Source organism: Zosterops lateralis (genome assembly GCF_965231275.1).
Source record: "Zosterops lateralis genome assembly, chromosome: 3".
Taxonomy (NCBI): Eukaryota; Metazoa; Chordata; class Aves; order Passeriformes; family Zosteropidae; genus Zosterops; species Zosterops lateralis.
In genome coordinates this window covers 82,119,645-82,139,874 of record NC_139764.1, presented here as the reverse complement: position 1 = coordinate 82,139,874, position 20,230 = coordinate 82,119,645, and the positions used below count along the sequence as shown (strand labels likewise).

Genomic DNA, 20,230 nt, shown 5'->3' with positions numbered 1-20,230 from the left:
CAATCATATTTCTCTTCCCAGAGGACAAATATGTAAACAGAATACATAAATTCTAAAAATATACATTGTTTTCATGAAGCTGCATGAGAATCTTCACTGCAGGGATTCAAAGACTTGAAAGCAAGAAAATTCAGGGTGACAGTTAGCTATAAAGAATTACAAGCAGTTTGTATCAAAACAACTTTTGCTTAAGTTACATTGTCTTTCCATAGCATGAGGCTAATAGCAAGGTGAAGCTTTTACTCTATTTATGCTACTTAGTATGGGGGAATACGTTTTAATCTTAAAAATTTAAAATAAATGTTAAATTGGATAGGTAGAGATTTAGCTGGTAGTGAAATGTGTCCTCCTTTTCTGGAGGATAATGAGCAGGGAAGAAAACATTGGAGAAATGCTACTTACAGTTCTTTGTTTTGAGTTTTTGTATTTAACTTAGAGTCTGAGAAAAAGACCATAGCCAATTTGTTTCACTTCAGAATTATGTTTTACTAGCAACAAAAGTATGTTTCCTGCAAATTATTTTAAGTAGAATTCCTTATACCAACTGTTGCTGTTCAGTGCCAAAGCCCATAGCTAAAAGTAGCACTGCTGTTGTGAGTACCTGTTAAAAATAAGATTACAGTTTAGTTTGTGAGCTACACATATAATTTTGTTGGACTGCCTATGTTGGTCCCGTTTGGTAAACACTGTTTTTGGTGGTAGGCTGAAAGATTAGCTACTTGATCCAAAGTCTGGAGTTCTTAGTTGCTTTGCTACATTTAACCAAAAGTAGAGCAGTTGACTGTGAAGTGGCCTGAAACTGAAAGTATATGTAATCCAAATGTGGTTGTCATCCTGTAATGGGTTTCAGAAAAATATGTCAAGATGATGATCTTTCAGCTTCTTTTTTTTATTCCTTTTTGCTCACTGTTTAAGCACCATTTTGTCAATTAGCATCTGATACTAGTTTATTCTCATACAACTTTAGTGTTCTCTGTGTAACAAAAAAAACAGGAAACTGAAAAGTGCCTGTATATGAGGACTTCCTCATAAGCTCTGAAGTCTACTAGCAAACCAGATCTACAGAGAGGAAATATAATTAACAAGGATCTAATCTTTATTGATGGGACCTTTGAATGGTATAGAAAATGTTTTCTTTTTCCCTTTGCCATTTCAGGTAAGGATGATATGGATATGTGCGAGCTTAATCTTGAAGAGACTGGCTTAACCCGAAAGCGAGGCGCTGAAATTTTACCAAGACAGTTTGAAGAAATTTGGGAGCGCTGTGGAGGCATCCAGTATCTCCAAAACGCAATTGCAAGCAGACAAGCTCGCCCCACCTACGCTACGGCGATGCTGCAGAACCTGCTGAAGTAACCGGACGTTTGGCACAGGAGCGTTCGGGATGAGAACCTCGCCTGCAACACAAAGGGAAGAGTTCCTCTGGGCTACAGAGGGCCTAAACGTTCTATAATCAGAGTAGAGATGTTTAATATAAAGTGAACAGATTTTATTAATCATGTGGTTTGTTAATTTGTACTTCATGATGTTTAATTTGTGTAGTGAACTTTACTAGGTATGAGGACCCTGAAGAAACTTCAGTCAGTGTAGTTTGATTCATTTTGTTTATAAGTTGCGTTTTCTTTAACAGTTTCTGTTATAACTCAACACTTTTAAGCAATCTGTCTGTACTTGCATACATATTGCAAAGAACTGCACTGCAACAACCCTTTTGTAAGATTCCTTCTTTAAAACACTGAGTAGTTGGCTTCAAGTGGTGGCCTAGTAAAGAGAATATGCTATTTCTAATAACTGGAATTGTGAGGCCTTAGCTTTGACTTCTGTTACGGAGAAGTTGGAGTATACTTTTATATAATCTGAGACATTTTATGTCCTGATTTGCAAAATGGTTACTGTCTGTATTTAATGATTTTTGTTTTTCCAGAACCTGATGGGAAATCCTCCTAAACTTGAGACCTATAAACCCCTGTTTAATGCATTCTCTGTCTTGGTTTAAGAAAAATATTCTTCTGTACATTCCAAGAAAAGCATTCATATATGTTAAAATAGTGTAATATTGGAGGTCCTCAAATAATGTAGTGCTCTTTAGGGTTTATACCACTTCTCTTGTAGATTCTTTTTTTTTTTTCCCTCTCTGTAGTACAAATCTGCCTTAGACTTTCTTTTTCTGACCACATTTCTGTTAGCAATTCTTGGACAATTTGTTTAACCAGATAGTGTAATTTCAATATATTACACAAAATTGTCCAAGCCTTATATCTGAAGATATATAAGATTAAGGATAGCATTAAGGGAAATATGTTCAGCTTTTTGCTGGCAGTATAACTAAATATGGAGGCCTGAGCCTCAGAAATCCTCTTCATTTTAACTATAATGAGATATGCAAGGTCTGTACCTTTGGTTAGACTGTGTAAAAAATTGGTCCAATAACATAATGCATCTTAATACTATGTGCTGATGAAATAGCTACAATTTTTAGTGTACTGGAATATCATAGTGATTTGGATGCTGAGCTGTATATTAATCTCATCTGTCAAGTTTCATGGCTTGCAACAGTTCCCTTATTAAGCAGTTTGTTTGGGGAGTTTTTGTGGGTGGGAATCATTTATTTCATACAATTTTAAGATGCATCTCTTTCACTTATGTGAACATTGCTTTATCTTGCTGGCCATTATTTCAACAAATTAAACATAAGCATTTGTTATTTCTCTGATAGAAATTCAAAATATAAGTAGCTTGATGTCCAATTACATAGCCTGATTTAAAAATGAATTCTTGCCTTTTGTAATTGACAGTTTGCTTACAGTATGAAATAATTTCCTCACTCCTTACTCAGCATGAAACCTCTTGGAAGCCTTAGTTTTTAAATGCATAAATATACTTAATTTTCAAGAGGGATGGTTCTGTAGCACAGAGAAAGCTCCTTGCTGGCTTTAAACTGTGGTTGCATGCCAGAGTCTGCTTGTTGTTACAAATGCACTCCTTATGGGAATAATGTGGACATATTCAAGTGGTACTTAACTCTCTCCATGCCTGCTGTGTCAGGGAATCTCAGCAGACCTGCTCTGTTTCCTGGTCATGTGGTTGCAGATGAGAAAATTGTTTTCATTTTACCCAAATCCTTCACTGAAACAGTCATTTTTGGCTGGAAAATGAAAAGAGAAGTGCATCAGACTGCTGACTGGAAAGTTGTGTGCAAACCTGCACAGTGTTGCATGAGTTTAAAGGTGCAGTTTATGAAATTTAGATTATTGGTGTAGTGTGTTACTGCATTGGAACCAAAATGTGACAGCTTCCTGTCCCGGACATTTAGCACTGAAAGAAGCTGTGCTCGCTCATGCGATCCAAGGAAGAAAAAATCACTGACCTGACCTGTGTTTGTTTCTGTCTGGGTTTAGCTGCTTGACTTGACAGATTCCATCTCAGTGCATATATCTTTAAAAATCCATGGATCTCATGAGACTAAACATAGTAAGCAAAGAACCTCAAATGCTTGTGTGTTTATGTAGGTATATACACATACATGTGCTTAAATATTTTAGTATGTATGTGTGTAAACATACCTGCAGGGAACTTTAAATAAAATTAACTGAATTTTTCCCCTCTGTTCCTTTAGTTATGTCAGGATCTCCTTGACTAGCATTGGAAAGAAAATTTATTCTTCAGAATGGGGAGTATGGAAATTTTTCTTTACTAAATGACTAACAAATATGAGCTATCATGAAAATAAAATGGACTTGGAAATACTGGAAGAGGGTCTGGTGGCTGGACATCTCAAATGAGATGTTCCCACCTCTCAGCATCGCTCCAGAAGTATGCCTGGGGAAAGCAGAAGATGCATTCCACAAATCAGGGTATTCTAGTTTGCACAGTATCAGGCTGCTTTTTTTCCCATTTTTTTTCACTCCATACCAAAAGCATCTTCTGCTCTTAGTTTTACTTATTTTTTTGTGAAACAAAATTAATTTTCAGTTAGTTTCAGATTATTTTATTTTTTTTACATGTCTGGCAATATTTAACTGCATACCAATTGTTTCCATGGTCCCTCGTACTGTTGGATAATTAAAGCTGGTTCATTTAGAGAGGAAATATAAAAGGAGGGGAGAAGGTTGATCTTTGAGACTGTAGGATAACCTGATGTCCTTCTAATCTACAATTACAGAGAAAATTATAATCAGGTTTTTACAGCACATTGGCTTGGTTCTCTGTGTGTTTCATTAAAAAAAAAGTAAAATTCTTCCTCTCTGTCAGAGAAGCTGTCCATTATAGTTGAGATCTGCCTAAAATGCTCCACAAAACAAAGGAGAGGAAGAGAATCACCACACTAAGCTACATTCCTAACTAGGTGACCAGGAATATGCGTTTTCTTGAGAATGCTACTCTGAAGATCCTAAGGTCATTCAATACTTGTCTTTTATCCATTGATAAGATTGTGTTTTTCTTTACCTAGTTGAATCCTCTGGGTTTTTCTTAAAAATCTTAATTTTAAGTATTTAAATGACCTCCTAATACTGTACTGAAAATTAAAAATAAAAAATAAACACATTCCCTGTTGAAATCGTACTTGTATCTTGTTACTGTTTTGTCTTTGAAGAGTTGAAGCACAAGGGTTAATTAAGTTATGAGAAAGATAAAAAAATTCCTTTGATGATACTGTCTGCTGCTTTTCCATGGGGTATTTTTGGTGCTTAAACCTACTTTTTAAAGCTTTATTCTAGTAGAGATTTTGTCTTTACTTTCTAAGCTAAATGTTCCTCCATAATAACATTCTGATATTAGAAAATTCTGATTCTGTTATTCTAAATCTCATACTTCATTTCTCAGTATTTATTGAAACAAGTTTATTTTTACTTTTATTATTTTTTAAAACATTTATTGCTATCACTTCCAATATGGCTATCATTTGCTATGCTGTGTACTCTGCATCCTTTTAATTTTAGAGTGTGTCAGTCAGTGACTGGTGACCCCAACTCTGCTGCTTTGAATGTGTGCGCTGTGGGGGAAGCTTTATGTTTGCGATGGAAATGTGGTATTGCTTTTATGGGGTTTTGTTTGTTTCTGTTCCCCTTAGAGTCTTAGGGAACTTACTCATCTTAAGGGCCAAATCGGAGTGCTAGTTTTGTAATTTGAAAAGATTCAAGCAATTCATACTTTATCTAGGAAGTGTCATTTTGTTTCCATTTCCTTACAGCTTTTATCTCCAACTGTAGCTTTCTATCAGTTTTAAAGTAACATGTTGGGTTTTAGTGTAAGATTAGGTACCACTTCAATCCCCTGTGAAATTTTCAAGTAAATAATTTTATTATGTTTTATTGAAATACAAAAGGTTTACATCCAGCAAATGTATTTGGTAAGTAATAGTTGAGAGTGATAAATACAATCATGAATAACCATTATTAAAATACGCATTTTAAAATTACTTGTTTTTTAATCGGGCTAATGATAACTAGTATAAGTTGAATACACTAAACACATACAAAAATACATTTGTAATGGAAAACATGGAATGCTATCAGCATTCTTAATGCATTTTTAGCTTACATGAGCAATAGTGAAAAGCTAGCATTTGTAGGCAAGAATGACTTCCAGCGCCCTGCAAAAAGCACTTTTAAAGTAACTTTGTTCTGAAGTGTTACTGTGTAAAACCACATCTTAGGTTTCTTCTTTATTTTTCTTTCCTACTTAAATAAAGTAAGTAAAAACACTATTTCAGCTGCAGAAACTCAACCTTGTATTGGTGCTTTGCCTTCATTTGTACGCAGTCACCAGTTCCAGTAGTTTTGCAGGCAAATCCGTGCAGTTGTTTGGAATTCGTAAACAGTTCTTTTGAGTGGGCTTGAGAAGGTAAACTGAAGTTCAGTCTTTGCTGTGGTAACTGCACAGTACCAAGTAAGAACTGTCCCTAAAATCAGCTGCTGTCCTGGATACACAAAAGTTTCACATCTGGATGAGGAGTTGTCATCCAGGATAGTCATGAACTTTGTAGAAGCTCAGTTTGAGCTGTAAGTACAACTTCTGGTGTGCACCAAGCAGCAAACCAGTGCCTGAATACAACACTGGTGCAGAATATAAATAGAGATATATACTCAAGAAAAAGATACCCAAAATAATGCTGGTACTTGAATCAGGATTGTGGATTCATAGTGCATAAATTAATAAGCCTACAAAATACTTAATGGCCACCTGTTGTCTGCTTGGATTTCTCCTACAAAAACTAACAGTAACCTCTCAAAATTATTTGTGTGGATACTGAGTGTAAAGTGTAGGTGCTCATGTGCAATTCTAATCTACTCCCTACCAAGAGAGTGCTTGTGAATAGAAATCTCACGTTCTGAAAAGATAAAATTCCGCATATTGTACCTCAGCAAAAAGTTTGAAGTCTTAGGATAACCTGATAGTTTCACTGTCCTCAGAAGTTAACAGTTGAGTGAATATGTACATATGTAAAAATGATGTGTTTATTAACAGAAAAATAGGACTCTGATGTGCATAGAAACCCTTGAAATATTAAATCCAACTTCTGTGTGATTTGCAATGTGAGTATTCAGGGAGGGAATGAAGAAGTTCCCAAACTCTTTTAACGTGGCCTTTGGTCAATGACAGCTCTTATTTCCATTCACCATTTGCATCAGTGTGTGTAAGGGAGATTAATAAAGGGGTATAGAAATGCACTGAAGTTTCATTGACATGTTTACCAGAATGTTTGTAATATATAATATTGAAAAATGTCACATCTCAGCAAAATCTGTTTCTAGCACTCAGCTCTTAAATAAAACAGTTAAGTTGTGTAAGCACCAGAAGCTTAATGCATGCATCTTAATAGTGGGGACTTCCTACCAGGCATTTTAGACATGCTCTGCTCAAAAGCTGCTCAACTTGGTCATTTGCTTTCCTTCAGTAAAACTATTTTTTTTTTAATGTGCACTGATTTTAGAGCCAAAATACTGTATCTTTAGGAATCCTTGATTTTTTTTCTCATACTCATCCTGAAGTCCAATCTTGAATAATGCAGACCCTTCTTTCTTGAATATCTGTAAGAGAAAGTCCCATAAGACATTTGAAAAGTATTGTTGAGTTTGAAAATGTACTATTTATCTAATAACTAACAGGCAAGGTCTCAATAAACAATTAACAATAAAATCCGTTAAGATAATTGTAGTTTAATTGTAAGAATTGAGCTTCGAGAAGAGAAGGCTTCCAGGAGAACTTCTAGTGGCCTTTCAGTACTTAAAGGGGGCCCAAGACAGGAGGAGAGAGACTTTTTGCAAGGGCAGGGAGTGGTAGAACAAGAGGGAATAGCTTTAAATTTAAAGAGATTTACATTAGAATTAAGGAAGAAATTCTTAACTGTAAGGGTGGTGAGGAAGAGATTGCCCAGAGAAATTGTGAATGCACCATCCCTGGATATAAGGTTGTTAGTTTTTAAATTACTAATTGGGTAAAACACCCAATCAAAACCCTCTCTGATAAGTAAGTTTTGCAATTATTTTCCATGCAGTGATTTTATAACTAAACTGGAGACATTTTTTTCATATATGGGAAGGATTTGGGGTTATTTTAGCTTCTACTGGAACTTTGTGCCTATTTTCATAAATGCCTTTAAAAATACAGAGCTTTATAAATACAGATATTTACAGAGTAAATGTCTACTTACTCTAGATAATACATCCTAAAAGGCTGTCACTGCTGTCATTACATATTGCAAACCAGAACTTAAATACTGAATTCTCGATTTGGCCTAGGACCCATAGATAGCCACATTCTCCTGAAAATTCAGTTCAAGTGCCATATTCAATGTTAAAAATTTTAGTCCTGAAGGAGTTTTCTAGATTGTGAAATCAAAGTGCTCCTCTTAGATTCAGCTAATGAAAGCTCTTATACTTTCATTTTCTTCCGCCATTGACTTTTTTCAAATCTTTAAAAACACGTTGAATATAAGGTTGATGTAAACATTCACTGTGAACTTAAGTAACAATAAAAAATAGTCACCTATTTTTTTAAAATCCATTTCAATTTTGTGGTTGCTGGATTTCTCACTAAATTTATTTAACTAGATCTTGAGAAGAGCTTTGTCAATGTAGTTTTGACAATTCAAATGTGGCCTAGATGACACAGATCTGGTTTTCTTTCACAGATGTGCCATTTTATTACTTTAATCAAATATTTAATGCTTTTCTATGTAGTAATTTTAAGTAGTTTATCTATTATGAAAGTTTATTGGCCTACAATTGCCCACAGCACATTTCTTTTAAGGTGGGTGTAAAATACTAATTGCAAACATCTGTGCATGTGCTTTTATGAGCAGTGAAGTGAGTTCCTTCTTGCTGCTTTGTCCATATCTATCTTTGTCCATAGTTATCTTTGCATTCCTGTTCCCCCATTTTCAGCTCAGTCTGTAACTGTGGCCATAGTACATGGAGAGATCAGACCTGGGTATGATGAAGATCAGTGATAAAAAATGTTTCTATATGGTATCTTTGCTTTTTCTTTTATTTACATAACAATAAACATGTGAGGAGCCCAAGATTCACGTAGTTGGTATCCTATCTTCCATAATTTCCAGCTACTGCTAAGGGCACTCCTGTACTGATACTCCCCACAATAACTTACGGTTGTAACAGCTATAGCAAAACCTTTTTATTCCTAATTGGGCTGTAATTCAGAAAAAATAAAATGGCAGGTAAAAGCTTTTTTTTTTTGTACCTATCAAGAGGACATACTCAGATACATCAGAAACAGTCTGCCAATTTTAGAGGAATGTTTTTGATTCAGCTTTTTTCCTTTCTGTCTTTTTTTTTCCCCCCACAAAGATGTAAGTGTTTCAAGTTACAAAACTTGAAATAATACTTGAGATATGAGCAGTATTCTGCTCAAATTAAAATTCCTACTTGTCAGACTCTGTGTAGCTTAACCAGACTGAGTGATCTGAGATTTTAAGTGACCTAGTTCTGCAATGTAAACCTCCTCTTTGGATTGCATTTTGTGTTAATTTGTCATTTCAGGTATTCACATGTTCAAGTGACTGCCACATTAGCACATGGTTGTACAAAATAGAACTTTGTTACATAAAAACATTTAAGAAGAAAATTTAATTGTCCTATCAAAAAAAATCTGAGCTTTTCTTTGTGTGGAATTGCTACAAAGAGGCTCCCTGGTAACATTGACAATGGGACACAACAGGTTTTTAAGGTTCTTGAAAATAGTCACAAACCTTGGTTTTGTCTGGCTGATGCTGGAAACGAAGAATTCCAGAGACTAACTTGTCAGTCTTGGTTTTGTAAACTCATCTGGTGACCTACAAGAGTAAAAAAACCAAACCACTAATTATTTCTCTAAATGACTAAAAGCACTCAGATAGGATAGACTGCCAGAGCCATGCAAGAGAGCTGTAAGAAAAGCAGTTCTACAGTCCTGTTATGAAACCTACACTGCAATAAATGGGGAAAGCAATGAATACGTTAGTATTTTCAGTTCTGAAATTCCCAAGCAAGAGAGTAGCTTCAAGTTTGATTTAGTTGTGGAGTTAGCACATGAAGGTGGACCTGTTATTTCAGGTGGGGCTGTTTGTTGAGGGATGAGAAAGGGATTTCCATGCAGTTTACCTCCAGGCTGAATTGTGTTTTCAGGTTCATGTAATGCTTCGTGATCAAGGATCTCTGAGGAACTGAGACAAGCACTTACACTGCAAGCTGTGTGACAAAGGCTAGACAGGGGTTCATCGTGTTCAAAAGCAGGATTAATCCTTACATCATTTTCTGAATTGCAGCTGCTGAGAGTAGGACTTCTACAATGCAGAACATTTTTGTTCAGGTAAGATTTTAAATTGCAAAAGAAACAAAAGGGATATTTTGAAATGTGAAGGAAAAGACTGTGAGCAGCTTACTGCAAATTAGAGTTTCTTTTGCATTTTCTTCTTATCTGAATAATTAAAATGATGAAAAGAAAACCAAGGCTTCCTAAGCCAAGAATGAGAGGTCTAAAAATGAAGGGTTGTACAGGTTCTGGACCAAACTTTGCACAGCGCTGTCCTTGGTAAAGCTGGTGTCTACGTACAGGGCATCTAAAATCAGGAAAGGAAGAAAAAAAATGTACAGAACTTCAAAGCAAAAAAATACTGAGTAACAAAAACAGAAAGGAAAATCTGCAATGTAATATGAACTCATTATATCCACTACAAATAATAGTTATATGTCTGCATGAAAATAATGTGATGATAAGGAAAGATAATATTTTTACATTTGTGAGAGTGAGTTTTAAATAAAAAGACATTGATATATTCCTTGACAACCGACAAATTTCAAGGAAATAATGCATTTTAAATATCTCCTACAAATTTCTGACCCCACAGGTAACATTTGTGGTTTAGAACTTTAGAAGTTCAGGTGTATCTTAAGGTAATGTCCAAACACATCTTTGAAGCCTACATTCTGTTTACTGGTCATTTCATTCTGGGGAGCAAGGTCTGAAATAAGAGTTCTACTACAAACAGCAGGACCCTACTCCACTTTTAAGACAGGGGGAAAGTGAATTTAGATGGAACAAATAGTAGGCTGTAATTTTCTCTCTGATGGTACAAATCAGCACAAGCTGTCAGTCTGACATTGGTCAGAATTTGCGACTTGCTATAATTCACAAAAAATTTAATTTATTATTTTTAATACTTTCATAATTCCTTGGGATGGTTTGGTTATACCTGTACATCAAGTCAGGGTTTTTCTGAACGGGAAAAGGGTTATTTCTCTTAGTGATCTCATTCTTGGAGGAGTAGGTCAGACCCCTTGCTACCTCAGCAAAGTTTTGAAGAGGACCTTTCTAGCTCACAGGCTGATTTCTAATACTAAATGCTGCAGCTGTTCAACTGTGACTCTGAAAGTCACAGTTGGCATTAACTGTGATGAATACAATATAATATCTGTGATACTCATTGAAGAAAATTAATTTTGGTAGTTGGGTTGTTACCCAACTGTTAGTTGTTATGTTACTGCATAATTTGAAAACTGTCCTGTGGTCTTATTTTTTGACATTAATCTAAGTAAGATAAAAGATGTATCATTAATCTAGTCAAAGTATTAAGAGAAAATAAACAAATGCAAGAATTGTAACTTGATTCTTGCTTATGTACATGGCTGGTAAGCTACTGTGTGCCAGACTAGTATACAGTTTCATATAATGCTCTGAACTGTCTAGTCTTACAGTGAGAAAAAACTTGATACTTTGTAAAAGAGAGTTAATATGTTCAAGTCCTGTGTAGTTCTGAGTATTGACTTAAGATAGTTCCATTTAAAAATCCTTAAGGAATATATTTGCAGTGAGGAAAAGCTGCTAATCTTCAAGTCTTTCCCAGAAAGCCCTAAAAGCAGCTTTAGCCTTCATGTCCTTTATTGGGTGGTCTGGAATCACAGTCTATATGAATAAAGATTTCTTTTTTAATACATCTTAGAAATATGTAATTTCTTAAAATGCTACCATGTAATGAGCATGCACATTCACAGCAAAACTGTGAATGTGTTATTTCATTTTTCCAAAATGCGTTGGGAAATCTGAAAGGAATGCATGGCTTTGTGTGTGTAATCTCTTCCAGTGATGCTGAATTTCCAATAAATTTCTGAAGCATCTTTAAAAATAACTAGATCATAATGTTCTGTGTATACTAAGAGGCAGAAATGGATTTATCCACGGTGAGGCTATTTATACTTGGAAGGGTATTTGCAGTGTGACTTACAGCAACTGAATGTCAAGGTTTTGGCTTATTAGCATATTTTATGGGGCTGTTAACAGAATGCATCAATCCGTTTACCTGCAGACAGCTCCTCTTCCTGGAACCAGCTCACATTTCCCACCATTGACACAGAGATGGGGCTCCAGCTCGCACAGGCTCTGGCAGGGCAATCCATCCTGGCTGGCGTAGCCAGGCTTGCAAAGGCAGTCGGCCTCTTTTGTCCACTCGTTCATTACGCACTCGGAAAACTTGTCACATGCCATGAATTTGCAGGGGTCTGCCTGATCAGCTGTAAAGGATGGGTAAATCATTAACTGAAACATTACCCCAAAGGGCCTTGGCAGGGCTTGTGGCAGCCAGAGAAAACAGCTCACGTTTACTGGCTGCCACTTGGGCGTGCTAATAGGAGGATGTTGTCCAGCAGGAGAGGACACACAGCCTTCTTCCTGTACAGGACACCTCAAGCATGCAAGTTCATGTTGACATCTGCGCTGATTCACCCCATCACTGTTAAGCAGTGAGTTTATTTTCATCTCACTGGCAAGGATTTTCCACGTTTGGATGTTTTTACCCTGTTTGCGCTGTGAGCGCTATCATCGTACTCATGGATCCTGTCCTGCAGCCTTATGAGTGAGAAATATTTTCAACTGTAATGGTCTTAAACACATAATTTAGGACATGACAGGAATGGAATTAGATTATTGAATATTGCACAAAACTAAGACTTGCAATGTAGAAATACTGTCATATTCTAAAGAAAATATACACTTACAGGCTTTGTAGTGTTGGGAGGTTTTGTTTGTTTGTTTGTTTTTGTTTAAGTTTTTTTGTTTTGTGGTATGTTAACATTGGGAAGGCTTGCTGGGTTTTTTGTTTTGTTTTTTAAATATTAGTAAGGGATGCCTCTGTGAGATTAAGGGAAAAGGACCCTGCTGATGCTCATGGGAAGGCCCAAATCAGAGACAGCTGTTACACAAGCCTGTTTCTCCTTTCCCATTATCTGCTTCTTACTAGAAAGGAATTTAAAAAAAAGAAAAAAAAAAAAAAAAAAGAAAAAAAAAAAAAAGAAAAAAAAAAAAAAAAAAACAACAGAAAAAGTGATTTTAAATCAGTGCTCAACCCAGCTTGTGCTGATGGGGTGATGAGGAGAGCTGCATCCGCCTCTTGTGTCTTAGAGCCTGTTTCCTGTGTACCATGGGGCAAAAAGCAAAAGATGAGAAGCAGACCAGGGGATACAAATCCCCTGTTCTTGCCATCAAACAGCCCCAGTAAGATGCATGAATCCAGAAAGGAAAAAAAAAAAAAAAAAAAGTGGACAAAACTAGGAAAAGGGAGCAGAGAAGGAAATGAGAGCAGATATACAGCTCTGAGCTGGGCTATGTGTTTCTTTATAGTTACGTGGTTTAAAAGGAAAATTTGTACTAGATATTGCAGCTTGTAAGTGGCCTCAGAGTTTTCTTCTGCAGTCATTCATGCTCTTTATACCAGATGCTCAGTACTACTAATTTAAATAAAAAATGAGGATTGCATTTGTTATAGTAGTACTGGAAATCTCACACTGGGATATGCTTCAGTGGTAGAAATGAATCCATCAGAGCTGTTCACTTATAATCCCTCAATAATTTTATGGCTACTTCCTGTTTTCAATCTTTAAATAGTGGGTTTTAGCGGGCCCCATTTCCCTTTGCTATATGCAATGTGCATGTTGGTTTGATATGTCCTTTACTCCTGGACTGTGAGTGTGTTCACAAGTAAACTCCAACTACAAGTAGAGCTTGGCTTGAATATTTGGCTGGGCTGAGTTTTTGTGATAATATTTCATCTTCCCTAACACATAACTGCATACTTTGCAATATTTTCTGTTTTCACTTCATTTAGATTAATGAAATATTTCATGCAGGTATTTTTAAAAGTCCTTCTTTATGGTATTATTTATGACCAGTGCAGTCAGCCCTTTGCAGCTGCTGACTCTTAATATAGATTTTGGAGCGTCAGTTCCCATCCACGTTTCACTTTGGTAGAACATCATTACCACTAGATGGCTCTCAGTTTCACAATAAAGAGGAATTTGCTTCTATTACCTTAACTTGGTACAGAGCTTTGGATTTTTTTTTTTTTTTGTTTGCATTCTGAAATGAAACTTTGTTTACTGAAATCAGACTTTGAAACATCTGTACTGGAACATACTGACTTTTTAAACACAACTTCTTGTATTTTGACTCTATACGACTGCTTATAAGCCTCAAAAAAAACCCCTCTCTCCACAAACTCTGTAATAAACTTTGTGTTTTCTAGAATTAATGTTGAAATACCACATCTGTAAGGCATATTGTATGAAGATTAAAGATTTTAAATTTTTTTTCTGAATTTGAATATTAGGATCTTTTTTATTTTAATTTTTATTTAATGAAAATTTATTACTAAAGGAGGGAACATATGGCAGCCCAAATTTCACTCTTTATATAATGAATTAACTTAATACTTTAGTCATCAAACATCAGTTTATCATGGCAGTATTTGAAGGGTAAAATACTGTGATTTTGTTAACTTTCTTTACTACAAGCTACCTATGTTTTTAGTGGCCATAAAGATATATGTAAAATGAAAACTGGTTAGAAACTGCCTGCCTGAATTGTAAATGGATTTTTGTTCCAGAATTGTCACAGATCTGTACACAAAAAGACAGCTTAACCAAAACTCCTAAAGGCATCTGCATACCTTAGCTATTGTTCTTCTCTAGGGAAATGAAATTAAATTCAACCCTGAAATAATTATCAGAGCCTGAAAAATAGATTCAATTTTATAAAACAGTGTAGTTTTTGCAAACACTAAGTTTTTGACATAAGAAAGTGTCCAGATGTATAGTTATTGACTTTCTACTGTTTAACAAAAACAAAAAACTTATTTGAGAGATAGAAATCCAGAGGGATTCTAGAATTACAAATCTATGGAGTACTACATAAAGTCGTGCTCCAATTAGTGAATATCTGTAGAATCCAATTTTTCCTCAATATTGTCTCCTTTTGTTTTGAATGCTGTATCTCTTTAAAAAAGGGATAAAAAATTGCTCTAAACCATGGCTTGCTTACAACATTGCAATAATCATCAGAAATTATGTTTTCATACTCTCATGCAAGACTTGCATATCACACCTGCAAACTGCACATGAGCATTTCTTATACTATCTCTAGAATAAGAGCTGTCTTTACCCAGCGTTTATTCTAGAGATCACTCTCTTTGTCTCTGAAAAGCAGCTGGTGAACATGCACAGCCCAACAGCTCCACCCAGATTTCATTGCAGTATGAAAATATGTCTGCAGAGAATTTGCAACATCTTTTTTTGTCTTATTACCCCCTTTCACTGGGAGGCTATTGCTAATGTGGTTATTTCCAAGATGGTTGTACTTCTGAAGCTGTGACAGCTTAGTTTTGATTTTGCACATACATTAATAATGCAATCTTACCTGGCTCAATATCCAGAGAATAGCTGTCAATCTCCAAATTGAGGTGTTGGGCTGCAGCATCACAGAAATCTTCCAAAACACAGTGTACTGCTTCTGTGATATTGTATGGCACTGTCTTGGCAAATTTCATTTTGCTGTTCACAATCACACTTCCGTTCCTGAAGTTGAGGATTTCCAAGTGCTTAAAACCTGTAAGGTTGGACTGAAGGTATGGAAGTAGCTGCAAAACAGAGATTTGCCTTTATTTTAACTTACTGTCAGTGTCTACCTGCTATTAATTTCTCTTATAGTCAATTTTCTTTATCAAGCACATACATCACAGATTTATTTCCCTGAGTTGAATACAATAGCTAAGCTCCACCAACAAATTAACTTTTCTGTTTAGCAGTATCTTCTTCTGGTTTTCTGCTCTTTTCTCAAAAATGTATTGAGATGGATGGGCAGCAATTTCCCCTGTAATGAAATGCATAGCAGCTGGGGAGTTTATTCATCTGGAAGAGAAAAAAATTACCTCACTCAAAAGCCAACTTTAATTATTTTCAAACATTCAATCCAGGCAGGTTAGGGCATAGTGTAATAGTCATGTTACTGAGCTGACCTGTGCCCTATTGTACCAACCAAGAAAATCCATATCTAATCACAGTCTATGCTATGATGTATTTTTAAAAGCTTATTTTTAAATGCAGCAAGCAGACACAAGCCTCAGATATAATCAGCACTGCTATACCGTTGACATGGATCTAAGAAAAATCCAAATAAATTACATGCTAGGCATATATCTGGGTTCTCTTGATCAAGTAAAATCTTTCATCACTGACTTCATAAACTCTTGTCTTCATACTCAAAGAGCATCCCAGGCTTATGGATCCTTTAAAAAACAGCTTATCGGATTGAACTGTAGTAGGGTTCAGTATTGTTAAAATACTGTGCAATTCAGTGTATTCCTTTAAACTGCACCCAACTACCATAGGTGTCGTTCAAGCTGATTTTCACCCACCAGCTGCATGAACTGTTGTTCCAGTGCTTTGTATTCTGTCGAGCTCCTGTTGAAGAGGTCATCAGAGAAGTGCATGTTGGTCACCCTCAGGCTGAAGAAAACCACGAGCTCTTTGCCTTTGGCTGCAGTTGTCATGGAGCTGGTAGTCACATACTTCAGCACCGGCACTGGGGTGGTTCCTGCAGGCTCGGTGGTCAGCACTGAGATGTCACCACTGCCCTGCTCCCCTTCCTCCATCGTGCCAATCTGGTCCAGCTCAGCCGCGATGTCCTGCACTCCCATCCCAGTGCCGTCTGTGGGAACCCCCTCAGGGGCTGGGGCTGAGGAGTCTGGTAGCTCAAGGGACTGCTCGATGATCTCAGAGGGGCTGTAGGAGGGGCTGGTGGCTGCGGGCAGTGGTGCTATTGATGGCAGCACATCTGTGAAAACAGCTCCAGGCTGCACGGTAGAGACATCACTTGGACCAGTAAAGAAAGGCAACCTTTCATAAGTGCTGGCTGTAACAAAAATGTCATCACCTGATGATTCTGGTTCTTCCATGATCTTAACTGCTGCAGGAAAACAGGATAAAACCAAATTAGTTATGTTGAAAAGCTAGCATCAAAAGCATCAAGCATGGAAAAAACTATGTATATGGCATTTCCACTGAAACATTTTTAACAACAGGCTTAACAGTATCTAAATATGCAAACGTTAACACCGTCACCAAGAAGGACTACTGGAATAAAATACCTCATACACATGTTTGAGTGATGGGATTTCTGTGAGTTCTATGTTTAATAGTTATGCTTGGCAAGTATTTCCTGAGCCTCTAAAGCACATTCTTGTCTGAAGGTACATAATCACACTGTCAGTTTATATTGTCTGAAAGGGGAGATTGGAGCTTTGAGATCTCTGCTTGAAACACTTGTATGCCAGAGTAATTCTGCTTCCCTCTGCGAAAAGTTAAAGCTCTTATTCGCCACTAATCATAAAATGTGATTACAAAAAACAATACGGTTCCTACAGATGCAAACTGTGTCAATTTACCCAAAAGACAACAGCAGCAATGAAAAAATATTCAAACCTTAAGACGCCATCTACTGCACCTGAAGCAGGACTTTTATGATATCCCCCTTGAGGCTTGGCATGGATCTGGGCTATATGATAACTGTAGCTGAAATCCAAATCTAAAGTATCAGGAATGCAACTCTTTGAATTTGGCTTGCAGCTACCTGGCCACAGTGACTTCACAATAAATTATGGCCTCCACCAACAGCCATCTGCCCAAACTGGTGACTTTGTCCTTTCCCATATGTCACATACCATTCTTCACAGGGAACTTTTAGCAGCCCCCTTCAGGCAAAATCACTTACTGGCAGTAAAGAAAAATTTTTCTCCTACTGATGAACTCTTCCTTTCTCTACATGCTAATTTCCTCCCAAGTGGCCAAAGGAAATATGATGGGAGAGCTAGATTTTGCACTGGGAATATCCCTGACTGAATGAGGTGGCAATTGTCCTGCCAACGCATTTCATTAAAAGCTTCAGATGCGCTTCTCTTGCCATGTCCTCATGTTTCTTGTGTGATTAAGGATATGGACAGATTAGAAAAGCAAAGCCTAGTGATGTTCTCTGTTTACAAAGCTCTTGCTATTACTTGTTATGCTGATAAGGAGTGAGAGTCACTTATCAGTTAAGAGAACACAGAACAGCTTTGCTAGCATTAGTGCTTGAGGCATTAATGCAGGATGATCTACTGATGGGATGAGCCTGCAGCTCCACAGACATCTCTCTCAGCACGAGAGCACACACTTGAGCGTACGATTGTGATGGCATTTGTTAGGCAGATTATATTTTAGAAAGATAACTACGGGAGAAAGATGTACTGAAGTGGCTTTGAAATTGCAGCAAATTTGAAGCAGATATATGCAGTCATATATATATTGCATGCCTGGCATGGAGCTGTGTATATATATACATATGATCTATACATAGACTATAAAGGTCTTCTGGCATCCTCTTATTACAAGCAAAGTAACTTAAAAGGCCTTGAGGGCATAACAAGATGATCTCTGAGCATGTTTTCTACAAGCTGCCATTTCTTAGCCATCACTGTTTCTCCAGCTGAAAGACACAGACAGCAAGTGAGCCAACAGTTTGTGTTGGTTCCTGTTGGTAAATGGGCTCACATCATGGGCTGCAGAGCACCTACTCTGGCACAGCACCAGTCACAAACCCAGGGAAAACTGACCAGTTCTTTGTCTAACAGGTGTCCTGTTACTGCTGCAAGACTTGCCTACACAAGTGACATGTTGAAATCAGCAATACAATGATTTGTAGCTGGTTTTACCCAGATTTTCCTCTGTCTACATGAGACTTCAGTGAAATTCAATCCTAAGAAGTTAGGAACTATGGATGAAGCATAGAAGACCTGGACATTACATAGAACCACAGAATGGTTTGGGTTGGAAGGGAACCTAAACATTATCTAGTCCAAACCCCCTGCCATGGGGAGGGACACCTTCCACTACACCAGCTTGCTCAAGGCTCCATCCAACCTGGTCTTGAACTCTTCCAAGGATGAGGCATTCACAGCTTTCCTGGGTAACCTGTTCCAGTGCCTCACCACCCTCACAGTAAAGAATTTCTTCCTAATATCTAACCTAAATCTATACTCCTTCAGTTTAAAGCCATTCTCCCTTGTCCTGTTGCATGACTTTGTAAAAGATCCTTGTCCAACTTTCTTGTAGGCGCCCTTTAGGTACTGGAATGCACAGTAAGGCTCTCCCCAGAGCCTTCTCTTCTCCCGGCTCAACAAGCCTAGCTCTCTCAGCCTGTCTCCACAGGAGAGGGGCTCCTGCCCTCTGACCATCTCCATGACCCTCCTCTAGACTCTATCCAGCAGGTCCATGTCTTTTTTGTGTTGGGGCACCCAGAGCTGAACAGAGTACTCCAGGTGGGTTGTGACAAGAGTAGAGCTCAGAAATGAATTACCCCTCTTGACCTGCTTGTCATTGAAATGTAAAACAAAACCCCAACCCTTTGCATTTAAAATATTGGGTTCATATATAACATCAATATATATTGATTTTCAGACTAGATGAAAGAAGACAATTTTTTTATGAAGAGATCGGTGAAACACTGGAACACGTTGCCCAGAGAGGTGATGGATGCCGCATCCCTGGAAATGTTGGTCAGATTGAATGGGACTCCAAGCAACTTAATCTAGTTGAAGATGTTCCTGTTTGTTGTAAAGGAATTGAACTAGATGGCTTCTACAGGTCCCTTCCAATCAAACTTATTCTACAAATCTGTGAATCCATATGCGCATAAAGTATGCATAAAATTTTGCAACAGAACACAAATTACACTTACATTGTTCATCATAAAGGAATTATTTGTAAAACTTCACCAATTTGCTTTGTACATGAGATTTTCACATCAGAAGACTATTATTTTATGAAACCTCTACATGTACAAACTCTGAAGATTTAGACATTCAATCTCAGCATATTTAATTTCAGCATAAAGTTTAGTCTACAGCACTATCATTCAGGAGTGGGGAATCCACAGAGGGCACAAAATAAGACACTGAAATCAAATATACCCCCAGAGTAACTACATTGAAAGTTAAACAGTATAATAGAATTAAAAGCTGATGTCTGTATTATAAACTGCAACTCAAATTTCAGCCACCTCTTATCCTCCCGCAAAGTTGTTCACTGAACTCCCCAGATGTTTTTATTTGTATTGCATATCCAAGGCAGGACAGTATTGTACTGAGAGTGTTATACCAAAAATTAAACACTCATTGGCAAAGACGTGAAAACATTAAGAGGCAATTTTCTGCGCCCATGCAATATTAAATCTTTGTAAAAGAAGTTTTCCATGTAGGCATTTGTTCCCTGCTGACAGAGTGAAATACATAGATTTGACATATCAGAAAAAAATTAACTGCCATTTCAATAACTTCATTTTAGGTATCTGATTCGTTGGTCCTCATATTTTTTTTAAGTGAGGAAAACTCTTCTAATTGACCATGAATAAGAAGTAATTGTTTGGGAAAAGT

The 20,230-nt window shown here is 36.9% G+C and overlaps 2 protein-coding genes across 3 annotated transcripts in view; one reads left to right on the top strand and one right to left on the bottom strand.

Moving 5' to 3' along the window:
* Window positions 1-4,558, top strand: part of MYO6 (myosin VI) — a 104,686-nt gene extending 100,128 nt beyond the window's left edge. For both annotated transcript variants that reach the window (XM_083857020.1, XM_083857019.1), the window contains one exon: window positions 1,157-4,558. In XM_083857020.1, the coding sequence (XP_083713146.1) occupies window positions 1,157-1,356 (200 nt within the window). In that variant the 3' untranslated portion in view covers window positions 1,357-4,558. The remainder of the gene's footprint in view (window positions 1-1,156) is intronic.
* An 888-nt stretch (window positions 4,559-5,446) lies between these two features.
* The window catches only part of IMPG1 (interphotoreceptor matrix proteoglycan 1), a gene marked incomplete at its 5' end in the record, with an annotated part of 55,988 nt that continues 41,204 nt past the window's right edge, over window positions 5,447-20,230 (bottom strand). The window contains 5 exons of the mRNA XM_083856187.1: window positions 5,447-7,031; window positions 9,212-9,295; window positions 11,798-12,008; window positions 15,184-15,403; window positions 16,181-16,731. Coding sequence (XP_083712313.1) covers window positions 9,256-9,295; window positions 11,798-12,008; window positions 15,184-15,403; window positions 16,181-16,731 — 1,022 coding nt within the window. The 3' untranslated portion in view covers window positions 5,447-7,031; window positions 9,212-9,255. The remainder of the gene's footprint in view (window positions 7,032-9,211; window positions 9,296-11,797; window positions 12,009-15,183; window positions 15,404-16,180; window positions 16,732-20,230) is intronic.